Source organism: Homarus americanus, unplaced genomic scaffold (genome assembly GCF_018991925.1).
Source record: "Homarus americanus isolate GMGI-L3 unplaced genomic scaffold, GMGI_Hamer_2.0 scaffold25483, whole genome shotgun sequence".
Lineage (NCBI taxonomy): Eukaryota > Metazoa > Arthropoda > Malacostraca > Decapoda > Nephropidae > Homarus > Homarus americanus.
In genome coordinates, this window is record NW_024726235.1 from 3,273,440 (window position 1) to 3,297,663 (window position 24,224).

The window sequence follows — 24,224 nt, forward strand, 5'->3', positions numbered from 1 at the left end:
GAGGAGGTAGCAGTGAGGTGTGGCTGGGGTGGGTGGTGGGCGCGTCATGTGCAGACTTGCCCGCCATTAACCCGGGAGACGGGGCCTGCATCTGCCCCACTCCCTGACTGCTTGTGTCAAATTGACGTCACACAAACTAATACCCATCTTCATTTATTTTCATCACCATTATCAGTAACACCATGTTGCTAAGTGCCAAGATAAGTTTAAGTTTATTAAGAACAAAAAGTAAGCCTTAAGTTTGATTAACTTTCATGATCATCCTCTTGTTCTCAGGCCCATCAACGTTCATCTCTTATTTCTTTATTTCTAATATTATAAATTTCAACATGTTTAATATTTGATGAAATCTGAACATCGTTTAATGTTAAATGAGGATGACTAGAAGGCAAGTGTATATCAGCAGACGTACATCACTAGTTGAACAAGTACAGTGTGTTGTGTTGACTGGCCCACGTGACCACCACGTCTGCTAGTGTGTGTGTGTGTGTGTGTGTGCGTGTGTGTGTGTGTTGTCCATTAGCCGTGAGGTTGCCCGCTGGGCTTGCACATTCCAGCACAATACTAACAGCGTTCCTTGACCTACCTACCACAGCCCCCATCAGTCCACGTCGCCAGAAACTCAACTTGCGAATGAAAAGTTTCTCACTTGACTCTCCGGAGTCGACTGAGCACGTACATCGCAGGCGCCACGGAGGCTCCTCCCACGTCAGCCACGCCTCCTCACACAGCCAATGTAAAGCTCGCAGCCACGTGCACGTAGCACGCCCACCAATCATATCCTTCTACGTCACTATTCTCTTAACTACTCTGACCAAAGGTCTTGTTGCTAAGCACCAGCTCCAGGCCACCATTTTCTCATCTCAGTGTTTGCCGTTTTGCATAGTCTCTTACAATCAAATTCAATAATGTCATTTTATACTTGTCCAACTCTTTCGTATGTCCCAGAAAACTTTAAATTTTTATTAAAAATTCCTTCGTAAACTAGTATTGATAGCATAAACTATGATAGAATGCTTGAGATGAACATGTGATGTTAACTAACGTAGCCAGACTCTGTTGAATGTTACTAAATTCGATGTTTATTCTGGCCACCGGAGCTTCCTCACACCCTGCTCTCACCGTTGTTGTGCTTCTTGTTCGTTCCTACACTCAATCACTAGCCGTTGTCTCCAGGAATGACCGCCACAAGCCACACTGTGCTTACCTCTCTCATAACTTTGTCAGTGATGGCATCACTTAGACACTATTTTTGGAGGCACCTCGTCAGATGTCATAAAGATCTTCGCTTCTCTGAGTTTCTGGCATGTTCGTTACTTAGTCGCTGTTCTTAGCCATGCTACCACCTACACCTCTCCTCTTTTATATTTAATCATATTTTTCCTCCTATTTTATCTCCCCAGGTTATCCCACGTCTTGTATTGCCTCGGTGATGATGTTTACCCTCATTTCTGCCATGTTTATGTCTCCTTCTTTATGTATTGACATTTTTTTTATCGTTTAAGTCAAGTGTCAGCCACGTGTCGCAACCCTTCCATAAAACCCTGGCCTGGGCTGTGACTCCCTGCTAACAATGTGTAGAGTAAAGTGGGCCGTGTGTGTGTGTGTGTGTGTGTGTGTTGTGAGCGCCCGGGTCAGGTTGGTTATGGCGGGGGTGTGACATTGCTCTGCTCTCCTCTCCTCTTGGTTCGCGATTCTTATGCATGTTTACAATCGTATGTTGAAAAGTTTTTTCTTTTCGTTGTGCAAATTTATGTAAATTTTAAGGCATTTTTTAATATAACATTGTATATTTTTTACATTACGGTGTTAGCCAAAATCTGATATTTTGTATAGAATAAATATTTTTGGCGAGTTTAAACATTTTTGCTGCATTTTTTTTTTTTTGTTCACCAAGGCCCGGACATAATATTTTTAGGTCGAGGTTATAGAAATTTGCATTTTTTTTTTAACAATACCTCTTATTTTTCTGAGGTGCCACTTAATAACGACATATTTTTTGGTCGGTAAGGCACATCTGCCCAGCATCATGCGAATTTTCACTTAGATATTATTGTTGTTTTTGCCACACACAAGAGGGAGGTTACAGTGATGAACCTTGGTAACTGTTGTGGCCAAACACGAAATCTAACAATGACTTCTTTAGCACCGCCTCTAAAGCACACCAATAAATAAAGCAGACGAGGTGATTGTCACTACCAGCACCTACAGCACCTCACTGCCGCTATACGAACAAGAAGTCAGCACTGTAAATTCTCTAAGCAATAAGCGGATATATTTTGTTTGGCCAATTCCTCCTGGATAAATGCCCTCCCCCAAAAAAAAATCCGATTTAAACCACCTTCTTAGCTATGATAAAATAGTTTTCTATAATATTTTTCTATCCTAAACGATTATTATTATTTTTTTTTTTATTATCATCAACATAAGCAGTCAAGAGCCGTCCGTTTTAAGCCATCCATTTTGATAAAATAAACTAGATCTTGTTCTTATTAAATCCGTGGCCTTCATAACGATGTTAGCATTAGCATTGTCACTCAAGTGTGTGTCTGTGTGTGTCTGTGTCCCTCTGTGTGTGTGTGTGTGTCTGTGTGTATCCCTGTGTGTGTGTGTGTGTGTGTGTGTAGCCTCCCTCTGTGTATATTCCTGTGTGTGTGTGCGTGTGTGTGTGTGTGTGTGTGTGTGTGTATCCTCCTCTGTGTATAATCCTGTGTGTGTGTGTGTGTGTGTGTGTGTGTCCTCTGTGTATATTCTTCTGTGTATATTCCTCTGTGTGTGTGTGTGTGTATCACCTCCTGTGTGTGTGTGTGTGTGTATCACCTGTGTGTGTGTGTGTGTATCACCTCCTGTGTGTGTGTGTGTGTATCACCTCCTGTGTGTGTGTGTGTGTCCTCTGTGTATATTCCTCTGTGTGTGTGTATCACCTCCTGTGTGTGTGTGTGTGTATCACCTCCTGTGTGTGTGTGTGTGTGTGTGTGTGTGTGTGTGTGTGTGTGTGTGTCCTCTGTGTATATTCCTCTGTGTGTGTGTGTGTGTCCTCTGTGTATATTCCTCTGTGTGTGTGTGTGTGTGTCCTCTGTGTATATTCCTGTGTATATTCCTGTGTGTGTGTGTGTGTATCACCTCCTGTGTGTGTGTGTGTGTATATCACCTCCTGTGTGTGTGTGTGTGTGTGTGTCCTCTGTGTATATTCCTCTGTGTATATTCCTGTGTGTGTGTGTGTGGGGGTCACTAAGACTACTTCTCATTTTCTTGATAACCTCAGATGGTTTAGGAGTTAGGAGAGAAAAGAGATTACTCAAGGGCCATGGTGGGAAATTAAGGGCCATGGTGGGTACTCAAGGGCCATGGTGGGGGGCCATGGTGGGTACTCAAGGGCCATGGTGGGAAATTAAGGGCCATGGTGGCTCAAGGGCCATACCATGGTGGGACTCAAGGGCCATGGTGGGAAATTAAGGCCATGGTGGGTACTCAAGGGCCATGGTGGGATCTCATGGTGGGAAATTAAGGGCCATGGTGGGTACTCAGGGCCATGGTGGGAAGTCCATGGTGACTCAAGGGCCAACCATCCATGGTGGAATGGGGGCCATGGTGGGTACTCAAGGGCCATGGTGGGAAATTAAGGGCCATGGTGGGAAATTAAGGGCCATGGTGGGTACTCAAGGGCCATGGTGGGAAATTAAGGGCCATGGTGGGTACTCAAGGGCCATGGTGGATACGTAAGGGTAATGATTTTAATTGTCCTTCTCTAACCTGGGTTTAAATTGTCCTCATTTCACATAGGTTTAAATTGTCCTCATCTCACCTGGGTTGAACTGTTATCTCACCTGGGTTTAATTCTCATCTCACCTGGGTTTAATTGTCCTCATATCACTTGAATTTAACTGTCATCTCACCTGGGTTTAAATTGTCCTCATTTCACCTGGGTTTAAATTGTCCTCACCTCACCTGGGTTTAAATTGTCCTCATTTCACCTGGGTTTAAATTGTCCTCATCTCACCTGGGTTTAAATGTCATCTCACCTGGGTTTAACTGTCCTAAAATCATCCGGGTTATCAAGAAGAATAAATTTTTTAATGATACTTTTTTTTTTAATTTAAGTGTTGACGAAGAATGCCAGCAGCGTTATGAAGGCTCCTGACCTCCCATCAACTCTACCCTCTTCCCTCCCTCCCCTTCCACTCTCTCTCTCTCTCTCTCTCTCTCTCTCTCTCCCCTCGCTAGTGTTGTGGCAGGCGTGAGGAGACGAAACACACGGCACCCTTATTAATATTGTCTGAAGATCAACAATATCTCTCCCACTGGCAAGAAAATTAGGGATAATAAAAATAATATACCTCATTTTTTTTTCTTTTTGTGTCAAATTATAGATTTTTTTTTTTCAAGCCATTTTTTTTTTTATTGTGTTGCCCTTCAGGAGAGTCTCGGAGTGATCTTTGTGGTGAGTTAGTGTGATACAGGGTGAGAGCAGCGCCCTCCCACCCCCTTCCCACCCCCCCTCCTCGCCCCCTTCAGCAGGTTGATGAGCTCTGCCCTCCATTTCTCCCTCTTGTTTCAGAACCTAAGCTCTCGGTGTTCGCGCTGGGCATGATCGCCTCCACAAAGTCCCGTACAACCCACCACTACTACCACCAACACCGTCCCAAATCGCCCTTTTACAACCACCTAAAGAGCCACACTGGTACTCCTCCACCTAGTGCACACGGGGGCTCAGAGCTCCCCGCCCCGCCTCTAGTATACCTTCTAGTATTTCCCTCCCCTAGACTCTAGACAAGAGTAATCCATTTGACATGTTCATCGACTCCTCAGTGACTAGATACATTTTCCTGATTAGTTTTAGTCATCACTAGCGTCCTGAGAGCATCTTGCCTTCATTTCCTTTTTAAACTGAGAAGTAAATTAACCTAGAAATGTTTTGTCGTATGTATTCAGTACTCAAGGCAGTGAATGTGGACTTGTCTCGCTAGAAGTGGTCGTGGTGAAACTAGATATTATAAACTGTGGTGTGTGAGCAGCTTGTTACCCCGAGTGTTGTGCAGCGGGGCCGGGCCAGAACCTCCCCGCACCCACCACCCGCCGCCACCGCTGCACACACACTCACCAACTCCTGTGTGAGACAACCAGGAGCACCAGCGACTCAATATTTCCCGACCCCCTATGGAGTTCTTGTCTCCTGCTACGTCAGTGCATCGTAATAACTCGTATACCTTTATTTGACTGTTAGCTGCAACGATACTAGTCCGGGCCTGAGTTAGATATATATTTACAGTATATACATATATATATTTATATGAAGGTGTCTATGTGAGACTTGATAGACAGCTTAAACATCATGTACGTATATTATACATTGTATTAGTTGTAGACTATTGACCTCCAAAGCTGTGTACAGTCCGTCAAGATCTCCACGTGACCGTCTTGAAACTCTCCTCATAGCCATTTTATGAATATGGTAATATTTAGACTAGTATTACTTGCTGAAGTTATTTTATGACATGTATACTTGCCTGGTAACAGGGCACACTATAAGCATTTACAGAGTTTGTGTGTGTACAGCCATCCTAGGAGAAAGTTACCAGGTCCCTCAGTCTGGTGCGGCAGCTTGTGTCCCCCACACCTGGGTTACAATGCTGCACTTTTTTTTCACATTCGGGGACTTGGAAACAACTTTGATTTTTTTTGTTTGGAATCTTTTTTCTGTAACATGTTGTCACGGCTGCTGAAGTTAATCCCGAGCGGTGTGTCCCTGAGGCAGACGCTGGTGTATAAACAGGTTGACTGAGGGACACATCCATCGGGGTGCTGGCGGGGCCGTGGTGTGTGTGCATGGCTCACTTGTGTTGGACGCTCCGTCGTGTTTTGACTTGTGACTGCATGTTTGCTTGCCTCCGCGCATTACCGCTCTAGCTAACCAAGTACTCCAAATTTAGTGATAATTCTGTCTAAAACTATTTTTTAAGATGCAATATTTAGTAACTTAACGATGTTTTATTGGACTATAAGATTTTATTTAGTTTTTGAAATATTCTTGGAAGAATAAGTTATTTTTGTACACCAATGTACATGTATGTAAGTATTTTTCCGGCAAGTTAGCAAATATGCACTCATAAATGGCTGTTAAACTCTGGCTCTCAGAAGAACGATGAGAATTATCACTATATGAAGGCATTTAGGGGAGTTAGAGTGAGGCGCGGCCCAGGCCTCGCTGAGACAGGGCTCTGGTGCCAGTGATGTTCTGTAACACCTGAGTTGACCTGATCTTCTCTTCATAATCATTGACCTGGGAGATTGTACTAGTTGATTCTTCATCTCTAATTCTGCACTAACTACTGTCACTCTTAAGCACTTTGAATTGTCACTTGGTAGGCGATATTTAGTGGGTTGGCCTATGGTCCCGCTGCCTCGAGTTCCTTTATCACCACGAGAAACACGAGGCGGACCATCACGGCTGCTCACTCTTTGTGGCCCTGCACTTATAATTAGTGTTATTACCTAGTTCTTCACTGTAATTATACCCAATCAATTAGAGTAGTTTTCTTGATCCAGTAATTGATCCTTGAAGCTCACTATCTCCCTTTCTCTTTCATACGAGGCTTGTTGATTCATCCCAACAGTGAGGGAGGTGGCGGAGCGGGGAGCGTGACCCACACAGCCCCCTGCATCACGGCCGCCTCCCACACCTCGCCTGCTTGTCTAACCTGCCCCGTGTCGCCCCACAGCGCCCTCCAGCCCAGTCCACAACCGGCGCCTCCTCACCGCCCGCAACATGAGAATGAGCTCAGTAGAACTACCTGACGAAAACGAGAAGTCCCTCAGTTCAGCCAGCACCTCCCCTTGTCCTTCACCCGTAAGTAAAGTAAGTATCAGGGGGCTGGGTTGTTATGGAGGAAGAGGATGGTGATGATGATGGTGGTGGTGATGGTGGTGGAGTGGCTGCCCCTGCACACAGACCTCGCACGATGGCTGGTTCTCACATCACCTGGCCTTGGTCCCTCTTCCTTGCCTGCTGTTGCTGCTGCGCCTGCTGCTCATGGTGGTGGTGATGATGGGGGTAACTGAGGGAGGGGGGTACTGGGGGGAGGGTTGTTATCCTAATTTCTGCCACGCGTGATGACGAGTGTAGTATAATTATGTCGAGTTGAATTGTTTTTTAAATATGGTATTTTTTTTAGCTTTCCATCCTTTATATGTGTAATGTAATAATATATGCATGTTTTTATAATTATCTGTTACACACACACACACATATATATATATATATATATATATATATATATATATATATATATATATATATATATATATATATATATATATATATATATAGTTTTATTTACAAAATCATTACAAGGTGGATATTTTGATCTAAACCTATATTATTCGAGAGAAAACGTATTATTTGGCATGAAGTAAGCACGAAGCAGTATCAATAACAAACATGGCGTCGCCAGTTATACAGCTAATCTTCGCCTGTCATACAGCCAATCTTCACCAGCCATTATAGCCAGTCTTCGCCAGTCATACAGCTGGGAGGCTGCATGAGTTAGCTGTTATTTCCGGGAAGATAATGTAGTCGACTCTAGCTTCCCGTGCTGCGCTATACGTAACTCTCATCTCTACCACCAGAGAGCGTCATGATGTGTTCCTCCTCTTCCTGCTCCTCCCCCTCCTCCTCCTTGCACTTTTATATCGCCATTATTGTGGAGGATGTGACGTTACGAGTACCCAGACTCAGATTCTCCTCACAACACAACTCGCTTTTGGTAACAGCAGTGTACGTGGCAGGCAGCAGTACTGACGTCATCTAGTTAACAATATCTTCAACTTATATCACGCGCTTCTTCATCTACGACCAATGTGTGGATCATATGGTGACTCTCCTCCACAATAAGGCCCACTGTGTGTGTGAGGTATCCTGTACACACCGAATGTTCCTGGGAATTGTTTGGTGCTCATCTGTATGATAAAGAGTTAACACGTGTGCTGTCAGTCATAAAAATGGCCTAAACCTTCAGTTATAGAGTCTATATTCACGCGGTTCTTATGTGGGATAAGAGCTAGATATCGCTTCTTCCCTATCATTGTCAGCACGAGCAATCACCACTGCTTGGCGATCTTCTTCATTTGTGGAAACTGTTTTTTATTTAACATTTACTGATTTTGTGGGGCTCTCAGACGGCAGGAGCATCAGTGACACTCGGAAGGAAGGCAGTAGGTGGCGGTGGTGCTGATTATACGTTGGTCTCCCCCTGCAGTGGCAACCACCTGGAATAATGCACCTTGATGCAGGGCAGCTGGGCGGAATCTCTTCATTACCTGAGAGTGTGTCATGTATGGTAATTAGGTCACAGCTGTCGGCAATACGTGGACACTGACCTTCCTGAGACACCTGTCTGTCGCAGTGTCTGCTGGTACACAGACTGACGTCTCAGTGTGTCTGTCGCAGTGTCTGCTGGTACACAGACTGAAGTCTCAGTGTTTCTGTCGCAGTGTCTGCTGGTACACAGACTGAGGTCTCAGTGTGTCTGTCGCAGTATCTGCTGGTACACAGACTGAGGTCCCAGTATTTGTCATATCGTCTGATGGGACGTCTCAAAGTAGTCGAATTTCATCTTAAACGTTTCCAAACACTTATGAGATAAGTTTGGAAACTTCCGGGCCGAAAAATCCCCAAGTTACAACGTCCATAATTGAAACGTTTATAGGTTACAAGGTCCGTGGAGGAAACATTCTCTGGCTACAACGTCCGTGACTAAAATGTTCTCAGGCTACAACGTCCGTGACTAAAGTGTCCCCAGGCTACAACTTCCGTGACTAAATGTTCTCAGGCTACAAAGTCTGTGGAAGAGACATTCTTAGGCTAACAATATTAAGAGTTTGAAGCATTTTTGCTACACAATCGTCTTTCGTGGCCATAATCTCGTATTTCATGGCCAAGGTATCAAAGCTAAGTGCCAACATCTCGTATACCGTGGCCTCGTGTACATATTTAACCGGTTTAAATCACTCGAGGTTTAGTTTCGTAGGAAAATTGGATAAACTGGTGCACCCCACGCCATTACAGGTGGGTGAAACTGCCAGGTGTCTACGTCTTTCTCCCACTTCCTTCTTGGTCGCCTTCCTGATGACTACCAGACTGTATTATTATTGTATTCCTCTTCCCCTCCATCCTCCTTCTCCTTCTCTTCATTCTCCTACTTTTCCTTCTCCTCCTTCTCCTTTACCTTCAGAGTTTCTACACATTTTCTCTCATTACTTTCAGTCTTTTACGTTTTCCCTTTCCTTTCATCATCACTGTATCATCTTATTTCTCCCTCTCTCTCTCTTTCTCCTCCCTTTCATCTCTGTGCTCAATTTATTTTTCTCTCCTTCCTCCCTCCTCTTCCCCATGCCTCTGCCCCCCTCTCCCACCTTGTCTCTTCCCCTTCCCACCTTCCCTTCCCACCTCAACTTTCTTCTCACCCTCCTCCTCCACACTCTCACTTCCTTACCTACCCCTACCCCTCACCATCTTACCTCACTCCCTTTCTCCCTTACCTCCTCTCTGGCAACTCACCCCCTTTTTCTCACCTATTCCCCACAGCATCCCCCACAGCCCCTCTCTTCTCTGGCATGTCGCCATCACCTGCCTCCTATTTTTTCCTTCATTTTACTTTTTCACCCCACAAAATGCATCTCTGCAATCTGTGTGGTGGTCAATGTTGACCTCTCTCTCCTCTCTCTCTCTCTCTCTCTCTCTCTCTCCTTTTCTTCCACCCATCTATTCCCATTCCTTACATTTCACCTTTCTTCCTTCGTTCTCTCCTCCATTCCTTCCTTTCTTCCTTCCTTCTTTCTTTCCTTCCTTCCTTCCTGCCTTCCTTCCTGCCTTCCTTCCTTCCTGCCTTCCTCCTTCCTTCCTCTCTTTCTGCCTTCCTTCCTTCCTTCTTTCCTTCCTTCCTTCATTCCTTCCTTCTTCCTTCATTCCTTCCTTCCTTCCTTTCTTCCTTCTTTCCTTCCTTCCTTCTTCTTCCTTCCTTCCTTCCTTCCTTCCTGCCTTCCTTCCTTCCTTCCTTCTTTCCTTCCTTCCTTCCTTCCTTCCTTCCTTCCTTCCTTCCTTCCTTCCTTCCTTCCTTCCTTCCTTCCTTCCTTCCTTCCTTCCTTCCTTCCTTCCTTCCTTCCTTCCTTCTTATTCCTTCATTCCTTCCTTCCTTCCTGCCTTCCTTCCTTCCTTCCTCCTTCCTCCCTCCTCCTTCCTTCCTTTCTTCCTTCCTTCTCCTTCCTTCCTTCCTTCCTTCCTTCCTTCTTTCCTTCCTTCCTTCCTGCCTCTCCTCCGTCCCGTTCCTCCTAATCTAATACAAACACGTTTATATGCTCTTCCACGTTCTATTTCATTTTTCCCTCTTGGCTTGTAAGTGCCGAGGAGGCCAATACTGCCGAGCCTTTGTTGTCCTCCTTCACTGCTGGGCCTTTGTTGTCCTCCTCCTCCTCCTCCTTCACTGTTCAGCCTTTTTGTCCTCCTTCACTGCTCAGCCTTTGTTGTCCTCCTTCACTGCTGAGCCTGTTGTCCTCCTCCACTGTTCAGCCTTTGTTGTCTTCCTCCTTCATTGTTCAGCCTTTGTTATCCTCCTCCTTCACTGTTCCTTTGTTGTCTTCCTCCTTCATTGTTCAGCCTTTGTTGTCCTTCTCCTTCACTGTTCAGCCTTTTTGTCTTCCTCCTTCGTTATTTCAGCCTTTGTTATCCTCCTCCTCCACTGTTCAGCCTTTGTTGTCTTCCTCTCATTGTTCAGCCTTGTTATCCTCTCCTTCACTGTTCAGCCTTTTGTTGTCTTCCTCCTTCATTGTTCAGCCTTTGTTGTCCTTCTCCTTCACTGTTCAGCCTTTGTTGTCTTCCTCCTTCATTGTTCAGCCTTTGTTATCCTCCTCCTCCACTGTTCAGCCTTTGTTGTCTTCCTCCTTCATTGTTCAGCCTTTGTTATCCTTCTCCTTCACTGTTCAGCCTTTGTTGTCTTCCTCCTCCACTGTTCAGCCTTTGTTATCCTTCTCCTTCACTGTTCAGCCTTTGTTGTCTTCCTCCTTCATTGTTCAGCCTTTGTTATCCTTCTCCTTCACTGTTCAGCCTTTGTTGTCTTCCTCCTCCACTGTTCAGCCTTTGTTATCCTTCTCCTTCACTGTTCAGCCTTTGTTGTCTTCCTCCTTCATTGTTCAGCCTTTGTTGTCCTCCTCCTTCACTACTCAGCCTTTGTTGTCTTCCTCCTTCATTGTTCAGCCTTTGTTATCCTTCTCCTTCACTGTTCAGCCTTTGTTGTCTTCCTCCTTATTGTTCAGCCTTTACCTTCTCCTTCACTGTTCCTTTGTTGTCTTCCTCCTTCATTGTTCAGCCTTTGTTGTCCTTCTCCTTCACTGTTCAGCCTTTGTTGTCTTCCTCCTTCATTGTTCGCCTTTTTTATCCTTCTCCTTCACTGTTCAGCCTTTGTTGTCTTCCTCCTTCATTGTTCAGCCTTTGTTATCCTTCTCCTTCACTATTTCAGCCTTTGTTGTCTTCCTCCTTCATTATTTCAGCCTTTGTTATCCTTCTCCTTCACTGTTCCTTTATTGTCTTCCTCCTCCACTATTTCAGCCTTTGTTATCCTTCTCCTTCACATTTCAGCCTTTTTTGTCTTCCTCCTTCATTGTTCACCTTTTATCCTTCTCCTTCACTGTTCAGCCTTTGTTGTCTTCCTCCTTCATTGTTCAGCCTTTGTTATCCTCCTCCTTCACTGTTCAGCCTTTGTTGTCTTCCTCCTTCATTGTTCAGCCTTTGTTATCCTTCTCCTTCACTGTTCAGCCTTTGTTAAATTACTTTAGTATTAAGCTATTTTCCTCCTCAGTTTTAGTGATTTGGTCATTCTATACATCCCTACAAAATTTTCTCCTGTTGAAACGCTTTCTCTCGATAACTTTCTCCTGTTGAACCCTTTCTCTCGATAACTTTCTCCTGTTGAACCCTTTCTCTCGATAACTTTCTCCTGTTGAACCCTTTCTCTCAATAACTTTCTCCTGTTGAACCCTTTCTCTCGATAACTTTCTCCTGTTGACCCCCAACCCCTTGAACCCCCCAACCCCCACCCAACTTTCTCCTCTTTCTCTGTTGAACCCTTTCTCTCGATAACTTTCTCCTGTTGAACCCTTTCTGACGTTCAAGTTGGATTTCTTATTGCTCAGTCCTTTTCCCTTGCTGCTTCACATAACTCTGTCTTGGTTCTAACTTCTGTGTGTTCCTCCTACATACAACCCAGCGGAGGAAGTTCTCTTGTGTTTCAACAGGATATGACCCTTCTGGACCGCTTGCCTTGTACCGCAGCGAATCCAGGCGCACTGTTGAACACTCTTATCGTGATTCAACGGTACTAACTACTGGTGAACCCGTTTTTTGTGTACATCAACAGTTCTAGACTTTCTGTTGAATATTATCACGGGTTTCAACGGCACTTACTATAATTTAACCCTTGTTCCTCGGTAAGCATTTCAACAGTTACCGCCTCACTATTGAACGTGGCAACAACAAACGGAACACACCTCTATTAAACTTCTCACTCAAGATCCACCATCCCTGGACTCGTTGATAATCCCTTTTAATAGTATCAAAACCAACTGTACTCTCCAGTTGATCCTCTTAAAGAATCTAGCCCAAGACTAAAGGGACAGACAGACAGAGGCGAGAGCGTATCTTGTTGGCAAGTTTGAACGATGACAACAGCAAATGGTGGACAAAGAAGACAACAAAAATTGCTTTGGAATGGCACTGCGTCTCGTTCGTAACCAGATGCGTTCTCTCTTATCCACATTTATGGCGGGAAGACGATCTTAAGCGTAGGAAGCTTTGAGAACTGGATCCTCGTCTCAGTTTTGTACTCAGTGTGAGAACGGTGAGATTAGAGGGGGGGATAAAATTGCGTAAAGTAGCGTCTGGATACTCTCTCTTCTCTTTTTCTTCTCTCTCTCTCTCTCTCTCTCTTTGTGTGTTTGTCGGTCTTAGGTCTTTGAGTACGAAACAAATTTATTTTATTGATGTATTCAGTGAATTTCTATCAAACTTAGTAAGAATGTTTTTGTATCTAATATCTTAAGAATGATTATATTAAGAATGTTTTTATTTTAGAGTCTATATAAGAATGTTCATCTAAATATGACCTAGGTTGACCCTTTTTTTTTACTGTGGTAGAAGATCAGGTCACGTAAACATAAGAAAATCAGACTTCAATGGTTCTAATATTATGAAAGCTTTATTTTAGTACACTTTTCAGATCACCTGAAGATTAACCACCCTAACACTGACATACCCTACCCTACCCTACCCCTACCCTGCCCTACCCTACCCTCCCCTACCCTTCCCTTCCTTCCTTCCCTTCCCTTCCTTCCCTTCCCTTCCCTTCCCTTCCCTTCCCTACCCTACCCTACCCTACCCTACCTACCCTTTCCCTTCCTTCCTTCCTTCCCTTCCCTACCCTACCCTACCCTACCTACCCCTACCCTACACTCTTACCTACCCTTCCCTTCTCTTCCCTTCCCTTCCTTCCCTTCCCCACCCTCCCTACCCTACCCTACCCTTTCCTACCCCCTAACATTCTTTGGGATGCTTAATCTTCAGGTGAAATAAGTTGTGGGGTTTAATCTTCAGTTGAACCTCCACAAAGAACACCCACTAAACTCCACAAACAGAACTCACAAACCCACAAGTAAACCCCATAAACCCGCCAAATGAACCCCTACAAAATCCACATTTGAACCCCTACAAAGTCACCTCATGAACCCTCCTTACTACTTCTTCCTGTGTTATGGAAACCTCGTCAGGACTTAACCTAATCCTTTTTCTTGTCGAAGCTCAGATCTAAATCCCCCATTTGAAATCCTATGCTCATGTAATCCCCCGTATTCTGGTAATCCTCCTATGTTCCTATACTCCCCCATGTTCCGATAATCTCTATGTTACGATAATCCTCCGATATATCATTAATCCCTTCCATGTTTGGATAATCCCTTTTATCACCTCACTAATCCCATCTTTATCGTCTTCTGTCCCAGTAATCCTATTTTTATTGTCTTTCACTCACGTTATTTTTATCATTACTAACTTCCATCCCGGTAATCCCCTTCTTTACTAGACCGGTAATCCCCCTGTAATCCCCAGTGAGGAGCCACCACTGAGGGCTAGGCAGGAGCATCGATTAATTGGAGTGTTGCAGCCTGGACGAGTCTCTCTCTCTCTCTCTCTCTCTCTCTCTCTCTCTCTCTTCTTCTTCTCTCTCTCTCTCTCTCGTTTGATATCAGGGTGCACACACCCACCCAGTAAGTTAAACGTGGCAGCATACCACCGTAGAGTTTACGGCGTTTGTTAAAAGATTGACTTTATTTCAGGTTTTATTGTCAATGTTTTAATTTACTGGAGAGAGAGAGAGAGAGAGAGAGAGAATAACCTAACCTTGACCAAACCTTAACCTAACCAAACATGGACTAGAGGTAGAGGTAGAGGTATATATGTACCTTTAATCAGGCTAATGGTTTAAATTACCGCAAATATTTATCACCTGTCTCCATTATGGTCTTTCTGACTCAGTGTATAGACTGACTGACTCACCATTGCTGATCTTGTGACTCGTTTTATGGATTGACTGACTCGCCATTGTAAACATTATGACTCAATGTATTAAGTGACTCATCATTGCCCTTTTTTGACTCACTGTACACACGACTCACCATTACCTAAAAAGAGCTAACACTAATCTAAGTCAAACCTGAACAGTAAGTTACCTATTGTCTGTGCCAAGATCATTCCTTCTCTTGCTTCACTTTGTATAATATCAGTTTCACCCGGTGCTGACTACCCTAATAATAATAATAATAATAATAATAATAATAATAATAATAAAGTTGAAGTATAATGTTGGACGTCTTTGATCTTGGACAGTTTGATATAGCATTAGCATGGCGTGTGTGGAGGTATTATAATTATTTGTAACCAAGGTCATTCTCCCTCCCACTGCTGCTCAACGTCCCGCCCACTGCACCACTTAAGTTACGATGGCCGCTTCCCCTCCCTCCCTCCCCTCCTCCCCCTCCCCCTCCTCCTCCTCCTCCTCCTCTCATTATTATTAAGTGTGACTCCGTTGATTGTGATGACGCAACACTCTGAAGATTGTCCGTTAGTCTAAAGAGTTGTTTTTCATTGTAGTGTTACCTCGAGTTGGGTGTCACGTGACGTTTATAGCCAAAGCTTTTATTCCATGTTCCTTTGTTAGAATGATGACGGTACACCTTGAGGGCTGTGTGTTAATCTGATGTGTTATGATGGCAGGTGACATTGTAGCCAAGGATATACTCAGTGCTGCGTTATAAAAGGTGAAGATGTTATGGTTACCTGTGTTTGTGTTCTGCTTGTGATCTGCGTCCGTCCGTCAGCCACTGCGTCCAGAAATTACAAACATGATAACTAAATCCGTTGTTGATGAATTGTCACCAGACTTGGCCAGTAAATACAAACCACAATAAGCTCTTGGTTATTATCTGTGCATGTTGTTCAGAGTTAGGAAGTCTTGGTCTGTTGTGGCGCCAAAGGGGGACTCGGCCACCTTCAGTAACCATCTTGTATCAGTGTCTCCTGGGTCTCTACTACGTATATTTAAGACCAACTGTAACCTGTGTTTGAATACTGCTAAGAATTTGAAAGAATAAGAGCGCGTGTGAGATTTTGATATAGAAAATACTCAGGATTAGGCCTATGTAAGCACTAAGATAAAGAACACAAAGACTCGTCATTTGGGAATTGTGTCTTATTCCTCTTTCTAGTAAAGGTTAAAATATCTGAGAACATCAAGTTGTAACACACACACACACACACACACACACACACACATTTTTTCTTTAGTTATTAGCTCACCAGTATCTCTTTAAAATGAATGTATAATGTAAAAAACATCACTAGTGCACGCGTCTTGTGCTAGTACTTAGCATGGTTGGTTCCTCATAAGTACTGCTGTCATATGTTCCCGCCCTCACACCCACTCTGTTTACTCGCATGCTCCCGCCACCTCAGTTTATCAATCTCCATGTGTTATGCATCATTTTGAATACTGTATTGTATTTTAGATGCCCCATTATATATTGTCTGCATGTTTACCTGTTGATAAATTACTGAAAGAAATGTTGTAGATAATATTTCTATCTCATCCCTACAAGAAGAAAACCGTACTTCTACCATAGACGGCAGAAAGCAAATGAATGTCGTTCTTCAGTCATCTGGTGAGGGATTATCACAGGTTCTTGAATTGAGTTTATCTCCTGACTGGGCATATAAGAGTTTATGAAAGTACCTCATTGGCTGCAACATAGATATAACATCCAAAATAACATGAAAATCCCACTGAGACTATCTTAATCAGAGACGTTTACCAAGTACCAGTTACGAGATCAGATAAACGATCAGAACCTTCATGAATCGTGACCTTAATCCAGTTTTCTTGGGAAGTTGTGAGTTTTTTCCTTTGATGTTCGCCTCACAGAGATTCCGTACGTGTGACTGAACAGCTTTTTGTAGAGATCGATCGTGTGGCGAGTCTCAAGGGCCAGAGAGAGGGAGGTGGGCAGTACGTCAATACACTCCTCAGTAGACACCTGTGTATTGTGTTTGGTCAGTTGGAACTTTGATCGAGGAGGTTCATGTTCCCTCCACCTCGTCTTACCTCTTCCTTCTCCTCTTCCCTCTTCCTCGTCCCCCCTCCTCCACCTCTTCCTACCCCCCTCCCTCCCCCTCCCCATCCTTCTTCTCCTCTCCTTCCCCCATCCCTCCTCTCCTCCTCCTCCTCACTGAAGACACTCGTAGCCTCACCAAGTACAAGTCTCGACCAGCCACTTAAAGTACCTTCAAAGACGACAATCCATTTATTTTTAACATGCGAGTATTTTGTTTTCTCTTGTAAATCATCATCAGGCTGCCACCTAACGTATCTATCCCTTGATCTTGGTTCGTCACGTCTTTGCACCGCTGTTATTGTTTTTGTTTAATTTGTTTTTTAGTTGTTATTGTTGTTAATACTGTATATATACCCTAACCACAACCATCATTACAGCATATATTGTTGACTTGTTCTTGTTGCATCTTTTAACATTGATATTAACACTTATTTTTTTTACTCTTAGTCTTGCATTCTCGAAGATAAATATTTAGAAGTTCTTTATAAATTTTTAAATGATAAAAGTTTATTACCCTATTATATATTTTTGGGGTTTTATAGAAAGATGTTATTTAATTCATATGATAGTATTTTATATTATACTAAAGGTAGATAAATACAGTATACTGTATATATATATAAATCCACTCAATCCGCCTCATGCTCACTTCTACCTCTCACCCTCATCTCTACCTCTCACCCCCATCTCTACCTCTCACCCTCATCTCTACCTCTCACCCTCATCTCTACCTCTCACCCTCATCTCTACCTCTCACCCTCATCTCTACCTCTCACCCTCATCTCTCTCCCCCTCATCTCTACCTCTCACCTCATCTCCTACCTCTCATCCTCCTCTCTCCACCTCTCCCTCATCTCTACCTCTCACCCTCATCTCTACCTCTCACCCTCATCTCCCCTCATCCCTACCTCTCACCCTCTCTCACCTCTCACCCTCATCTCACCTCTCACCCTCATCTCTACTCTCACCCCATCTCTCTACCTCTATCTCCTCTACCTCTCACCCTCATCTCTACCTCTCACCCTCATCTCTACCTCTCACCCTCACTTCTACCTCTCTCGACAGAAGCCACACCGCCTCCTGCCCACCAACCTATACGTCGTCCTCTACAACTTCACCTCCAGACACCCTGACGAGCTCGACCTCAGGTAAGACTCAAACAGGTGACCAGGTGAGGCTCAAACAGGTGACCAGGTGAGGCTCAAACAGGTGACCAGGTGAGGCTCAAACAGGTGATCAGAAGACACCAGTAGACAGGACAAGGCTGACGAAATAGACTAATCATGACACTACAGAGAGTAATTGTACTGTATATGGTGCAATTAGTTGTGCTTGTTACATCCTGTTAGTTAGTTCAGACGAGTCACACAACTGGTAGCGTGGTGAATAGGCGTCACACAACTGATAAATAGAGTCATGCAGTGAATTAGATGGGGGCGGATAGTGTACTGTGAGAATAATAGGCACGAAAATAAACTGTGAAAATAAAGAACAATGCCATTGCCAAAATATATGTCAACAAACAGTAAACAAAATACTGTAGCGTCACTCTTAACTGTATCTTAATGAACAGTGTAAATAATGTCACTATCATCTGTATTTTAACGACCAGTGTAAATAACGAAACTCAGATTACTTTCGCCATCATGTTAAGAACACTAGAAGGTTTTGACAAGAGAAAAAAATTAGTACAACAGAAGCAGTTAACCCACTCCACTAAAGCACACACACACACACACACACACACACACACACATCGATATATATATATATATATATATATATATATATATATATATATATATATATATATATATATATATATATATCGTTTAAAAATAAAAGACTCTGCCTTGTCATGTTAAGAAATGGCCACGCACAGCTTTTCTCAGTGAAGAAAGGCAGGCACTTGAGAGACGAGAGTAAGACAGAGTGTGCTAGGCTGGTGGACAATACGCACTACACGCTATAAAGATTCATGTTTCCGATATATGAACGTCATGCCACCTCTCTCCAGCCTCGTTTGACACACTAACTGGGTTCGGCGTCGCACTGGGGAAAGTCACTTAATGCTCACTGTGTTTGGTGTCACACATGGGGGTCGGTTCTACACTTTATCTGGGCTTCGTGTCGCTTGATGGATGCTCCTTGTAGTGAAGCTGAGGACACCCTTAACTGGTTGACTTGAGTTAAAGTAAAAAAAATGGAAAGAAAACCATCTAGATTAAACTAATTAAACTAGTACAGTTTACCTTAATTAAATATGTACAGTTACCTAATAAAAGTAAAGTAGTGATTCTTTGCCCCCCCCCCCCCCAAAAAAAAATAAACCTTTTGTCTTATCTAGTGCTAAGTGAACCAAGCTAGTGGGTAATTTTAATCTTTTTTTTTATCTATTTTTCGTTTGGTCAGCCAGTTAAATAAATTCTTACATTTCAACTTACAACGAATTCAAGTCCTACTAGCTTTTGAGAATGTAACTTTAGGATTCTCAAAGATTCCTAGGTTATGGGGATGAGAAAATATATCTAGTTATGGTAGGATCTGAAGTGTAATCTTGGCGCAATTTTGGCCTTCATCATTCTATCACATCTTAAATTTACCTGTGATCTCATATTACCAGTTACGAGTAAAATGATACTACTGTATTGTAAGATTCTTAACAAATCAGGACTGAAATATGATATTATCACCACTGGGTCAGCATGATATCAATATTACACTCATATTTTGCTGTAATTAAAGGGCACTATAATATCTGTGTCACCATTACATCCGGTTAGGGAATAAAAGTAGTAATATTTATTTTTACCTTCAGGCAACTTTCGTAAATAAAGAAGCCGATTGGTACTTTACCATTTCCTTCCTTAAAAGAGTAAGAGTGTCTGCTCCCTGCACCATGATTTATTGTACTGAAGATGTTAAGTAATTCATTCTTTTTTCTTTAATGCAATAGAAAATTAGCCAAATCTCCTGAAGGGTAATAGGATGAGGAGGAGAGAGGAGACAAAACAAGTTATAATTTCAATGTGGAAATCCCGAGTCTTCATAAGAGACCATCCATCTCTCCCTTGATGTTTACTTCAACAGAAAACACTTCTTAATAAGTTTAATTGAGCAAACAATTATGAGAAAAGTTTGTGTTAACTTTCAACTCATTCAGCATCATAATTCATATAAAGGTAATCAGATCACCTGAAGGTTAGCCCTACCATATTATTTCTCCTGATGATTGACACCCTAATGCCACCTGGGGGTTTAGTTAGGTTAGTGTTAGAATAGGTTAGGTTAGTGTTAGAATAGGTTGGTATTATGATGTTTTAATCAGGTGAAATATGCCAAGTGATTTCATCTTCAGGTGTTCCAATTAATGTTCTTGTTTTTTTTTATAACTCAGAATTAAATAAAGATTGCATTATAAACACAGCCCCCCCCCCTTACTAACTCCAGGTAACATATAAATAAACTCAGAAATATTGTTTATCATAGATGAAAATGCCAAGTTTGTGTTAGATGGAAATGTGAAGTTAATGTTATATAGCAGCAGCAGCTCAAGAGGATCACTAAATTGTTGATAAAGGGAGAATGAATTAAATCAACTATAAATACTTTCTTAGTTATGACAAAAAGGTAATTAATTTAGGACTCTCTCCTGACTGTGATGTTTGTTGAGTAAATGGTGAGGCTCTCAACCTGCCAGTGTTGCCAACTTGCTGGCTTGTCTGATGCTGTTGTCAGATATATATTATACAGTATATACTTGATACTGTTACCATTTCGAGAAAGCACCTTAGAGTATTACCAGATTGAGATGATCATGACTTGATAACCAAGAGGGATCAGCTAAACATGGTAAATAATGTTACCAGATAGAGAACATATCGGGCAGTACAGTGTTACCAGCTAGAGAATGACGTTGACATAATGACCAAATGGGGATTGTACCTGCCAGTGCTACCAGACAAGCGATATATTTTGACAGTGTTACCATTTGGGAACGTATCAGACTCGCCTATTTGGGAGGACAGCAGACAATGTTGGGGTATAGTGAGGGCAGCAGACAGTGTTGGGATATAGTGAAGGCAGCAGACAGTGTTGGGATATAGTGAAGGCAGCAGACAGTGTTGGGATATAGTGAGGGCAGCAGACAGTGTTGGGATATAGTGAGGGCAGCAGACAGTGTTGGGATATAGTGAGGGCAGCAGACAGTGTTGGGATATAGTGAGAGGACAGCAGACAGTGTTGGGATATAGTGAAGGCAGCAGACAGTGTTGGGATATAGTGAGGGCAGCAGACAGTGTTGGGATATAGTGAAGGCAGCAGACAGTGTTGGGATATAGTGAGGGCAGCAGACAGTGTTGGGATATAGTGAGGGCAGCAGACAGTGTTGGGATATAGTGAGGGCAGCAGACAGTGTTGGGATATAGTGAAAGCAGGAAACAACTAATGCAGAACTTGGGTGGTCATAAGGGTGTAGAGAAAGGAAACATATTTTACTTGAGAGCTGAGTCACTCGAGTATTGTTGACCAGTCCTTTTAAACTTCTCTCCTGAGTCATTAAACTAAGAAATATTATATCATATATCTTCAGTGTAAAAACCTTCTCTATATTAGTTGTCTTGGTTGGTTTAATTTGACGATGTTTTTGTTAAGTATTTCTTGTGTTTTCTTCATTAGTTGTAATTTTGTATATTGGAGAGAAATACATAGTCGAGAGATATGTAAGAGATATACAGATGAATATTAAAAGGACAGATAAGCAAAGTTATTAAGATGTATTAAGAGTAACAGACAAACAAAGATGTTAAAGACAGATATTAAAAGACAGACAGGCAGACAAAGATATTAAGAGATAGGCAGACAGCGGTATTAAAAAGATAGACAGATGAGACGGATATATTAAGATAAAGATAATGATAAACGTCTTATAGTATAATAGTATTGATTACTTAACATCTTATCATTAAAATCATCACTAGTGTCGCAACAACGCAGGAAGCTAAAGACTGACCTGGACTCTTCCCCCTAACAGAGCTGGTTACAAGGTCACTGTGACTGACACATCCGATCCTGACTGGTGGCAGGGAAAGTGTCTGGGCAGGACTGGTTACTTCCCCTCCAAGTATGTGACCCGACTCAACTGTGGTGAGAAGCCACTACAGGTCACTCATAACCTGCAGGTCACCGATGGCGATAACGGCATTAAACTCCTCAGAGACCAGGTACGGCAGGTACCAGGTAGGGCAGGTACCAGGTAGGGCCAGGGTTGTCTACACTCAGGTAAGACAGGCAATGATATAAAAATCAATTAAGGTGATAACCATTTAGGACAGGGATGAGGTAACAGCTGCAGGGGTTTTGTCAAGCAAGTAAGGATTAACTGAGATTGGTATGGGCTCTAGTAGTCTGTTGTAGATACCATGTAAGATTAGTATGGGTTTGACCGAGTGACAGGAAGTACATGGAAACTTGTATATATAGTGCTACCTCTTTTTGTACTGCTGTTAAAAGTATTCCCATAGCAAATCAATTAGATATTCTCTAACATGAGACATAGGTTATAATGCTGTCTTTATACTGGAGTTTCTTGTTGAATATGGTACATTTATTCATCAAAACAATTAAAAAATACCATATCTTGCTTATCGTCACATTACTGTAGCTGATTGAAGGAGAAAGTAAACATCTTCCTGGAGTAACATGAGAAGGGTCACTTTAATTATTCTTTACGTCTTTGGAATGTTGAAGTAGAGGAGCTTTTTGTCCTACCAGAAATTTTTATCAGTGTTCAGTCAATACAACCTAACTCTTAAATCCACAAACTTGTTATAAACAGCCCTCCTGTGTAGAGATTTAGATCCTGTCATTTTATCCTAAAGGGTATGTACACCCTCCAACCACTGCTGCACATACACCTTGTCGGGGTACATTTCAGCTATATGAACCCTGTCCTTTGACTCCTGCCACCTGTGTACATGAGTCAAATGTTTCATTGGTAAAATGACTTATGGTAATTTGTTAAGTGTAGCTATTCACAATTTAAATGTTTATCTGTACATCTGAATTAGCAATTAATTGTGATAATGTTCATTGAAAAAACAAGGTATTTCCAGGTTTTGTTTTTTCTGTGGCTAACACAAATAAACTTTTCCAAAACCTTGTGCTGACTAATTCTTGTACATCACTGCCCAGTTTATCTTTACAAAGGCATATTTTGGGGAACACAACCATCTCTCTGTTTGTGTAACTGTTGATCAAGAATGTCCTATATGTCAAATCATCAATATCACAATTACATAATAGTCTGTGAACATTTTAAAAGCATTACCTGTTGATAAATGTTCATCCTTATATCATAAAACATTATTTCCAGATGTGTTGACATTCTTATGTAAGTTAACTTTTATTTACGTGCACTACAACAAAGTTCATGTATTTATATATTTAAAATAATGTAAAACTGAATACTGTATAGCAATTTGGAAATTGTTCCTTAGAAAAATATACTGTATACAGGTACAGTCTTCCAAAAAGTATTGTAGATTTTCCATCAATACAATTTAAAACACTAGACGAAATTCTTTGATATGATCCCCAGTGTATCATCATAAGTTGGTATGCCTGCTTGCCATATCAGCAACAGCTAGAGATGAGGGTAGGGTTGGGGGAGGGAGTCATCCTTATACTTATAGCATACTAAATACTTCAATACAGTAGACCCTTGCCATTCGCTGGTTTGCGATTCACGATTTCGACTATTCTCGGTAAGCAGATGGTGGCTATGGTGGCTAGTTTGTAAGCCTTTTCCCGCAGCACAACGATTTACCCCACGCAACATCTGTGTTGTACTCTCAAAAGTTTAGTTTCTGTGTGAAATGGCCCCTAAAAGACTGCCTAGTGCCAGTGCTAGCGATGCTAGTTGAGTGAAATGTAAAAGCAGAAGTCAGTGATGACCATGACAAAAAAAGTTTTATTATTAGATAAGTTAAAAGAGGGGACGAGTGCTGCTGTAGCTGGTCAGTTGTTTGGTATAGGTATACAGTATTGCACTAAGGTAGCTATTCGCGGTTTTGCCAATTCGCACCATTTCTTACATTTACTTTTTACTTTTATCCTTTTCACCACTGATCAGCTCGTCAGCCGCTTGGGCGATCGGTCACGTCTCTGATTACTTTTCCTTTTCTTTTATCCTCTTCACCAAAAGATCGGCTCGTAAGCTGCTTGGGCGATCGGCCACGTCTCTCTTACGCACTGTTGGCAAGTACTGGGCATGCACCGGCTCCTGAATGTACCTGAACCCGCTCCAGTGTTGGTCAAGTCTTGTCTTTAAAGAGCTCACACTCGGTGCCGTCACAACACTTTCTGGTAGATTATTCCAAAAGTTCACAACTCTCACTCCGAAAAGTTTGCCCTCACAGTTTTCTGGACTAGAGGCTTATTCAATCTTGAGCTGTGACCCCTTGTGGGGCAAGCGTCCGCCAGCTCCAAGTAAGGACATTCAACTGAGTAGTGCCCCC

At 42.5% G+C, this 24,224-nt stretch overlaps 1 protein-coding gene across 16 annotated transcripts in view; it reads left to right on the plus strand.

Annotated features, from left to right (window-relative positions):
* The window catches only part of LOC121865428 (SH3 and cysteine-rich domain-containing protein 3-like), a 253,540-nt gene that overhangs the window by 219,106 nt on the left and 10,210 nt on the right, over window positions 1–24,224 (plus strand). For 11 of the 16 annotated variants that reach the window (XM_042364812.1, XM_042364824.1, XM_042364821.1 and 8 more), the window contains 4 exons: window positions 596–736; window positions 6,720–6,856; window positions 17,773–17,855; window positions 21,740–21,929. In XM_042364812.1, coding sequence (XP_042220746.1) covers window positions 596–736; window positions 6,720–6,856; window positions 17,773–17,855; window positions 21,740–21,929 — 551 coding nt within the window. The remainder of the gene's footprint in view (window positions 1–595; window positions 737–6,719; window positions 6,857–17,772; window positions 17,856–21,739; window positions 21,930–24,224) is intronic. The other 5 variants (XM_042364823.1, XM_042364825.1, XM_042364826.1 and 2 more) reach the window with 2 other exon arrangements.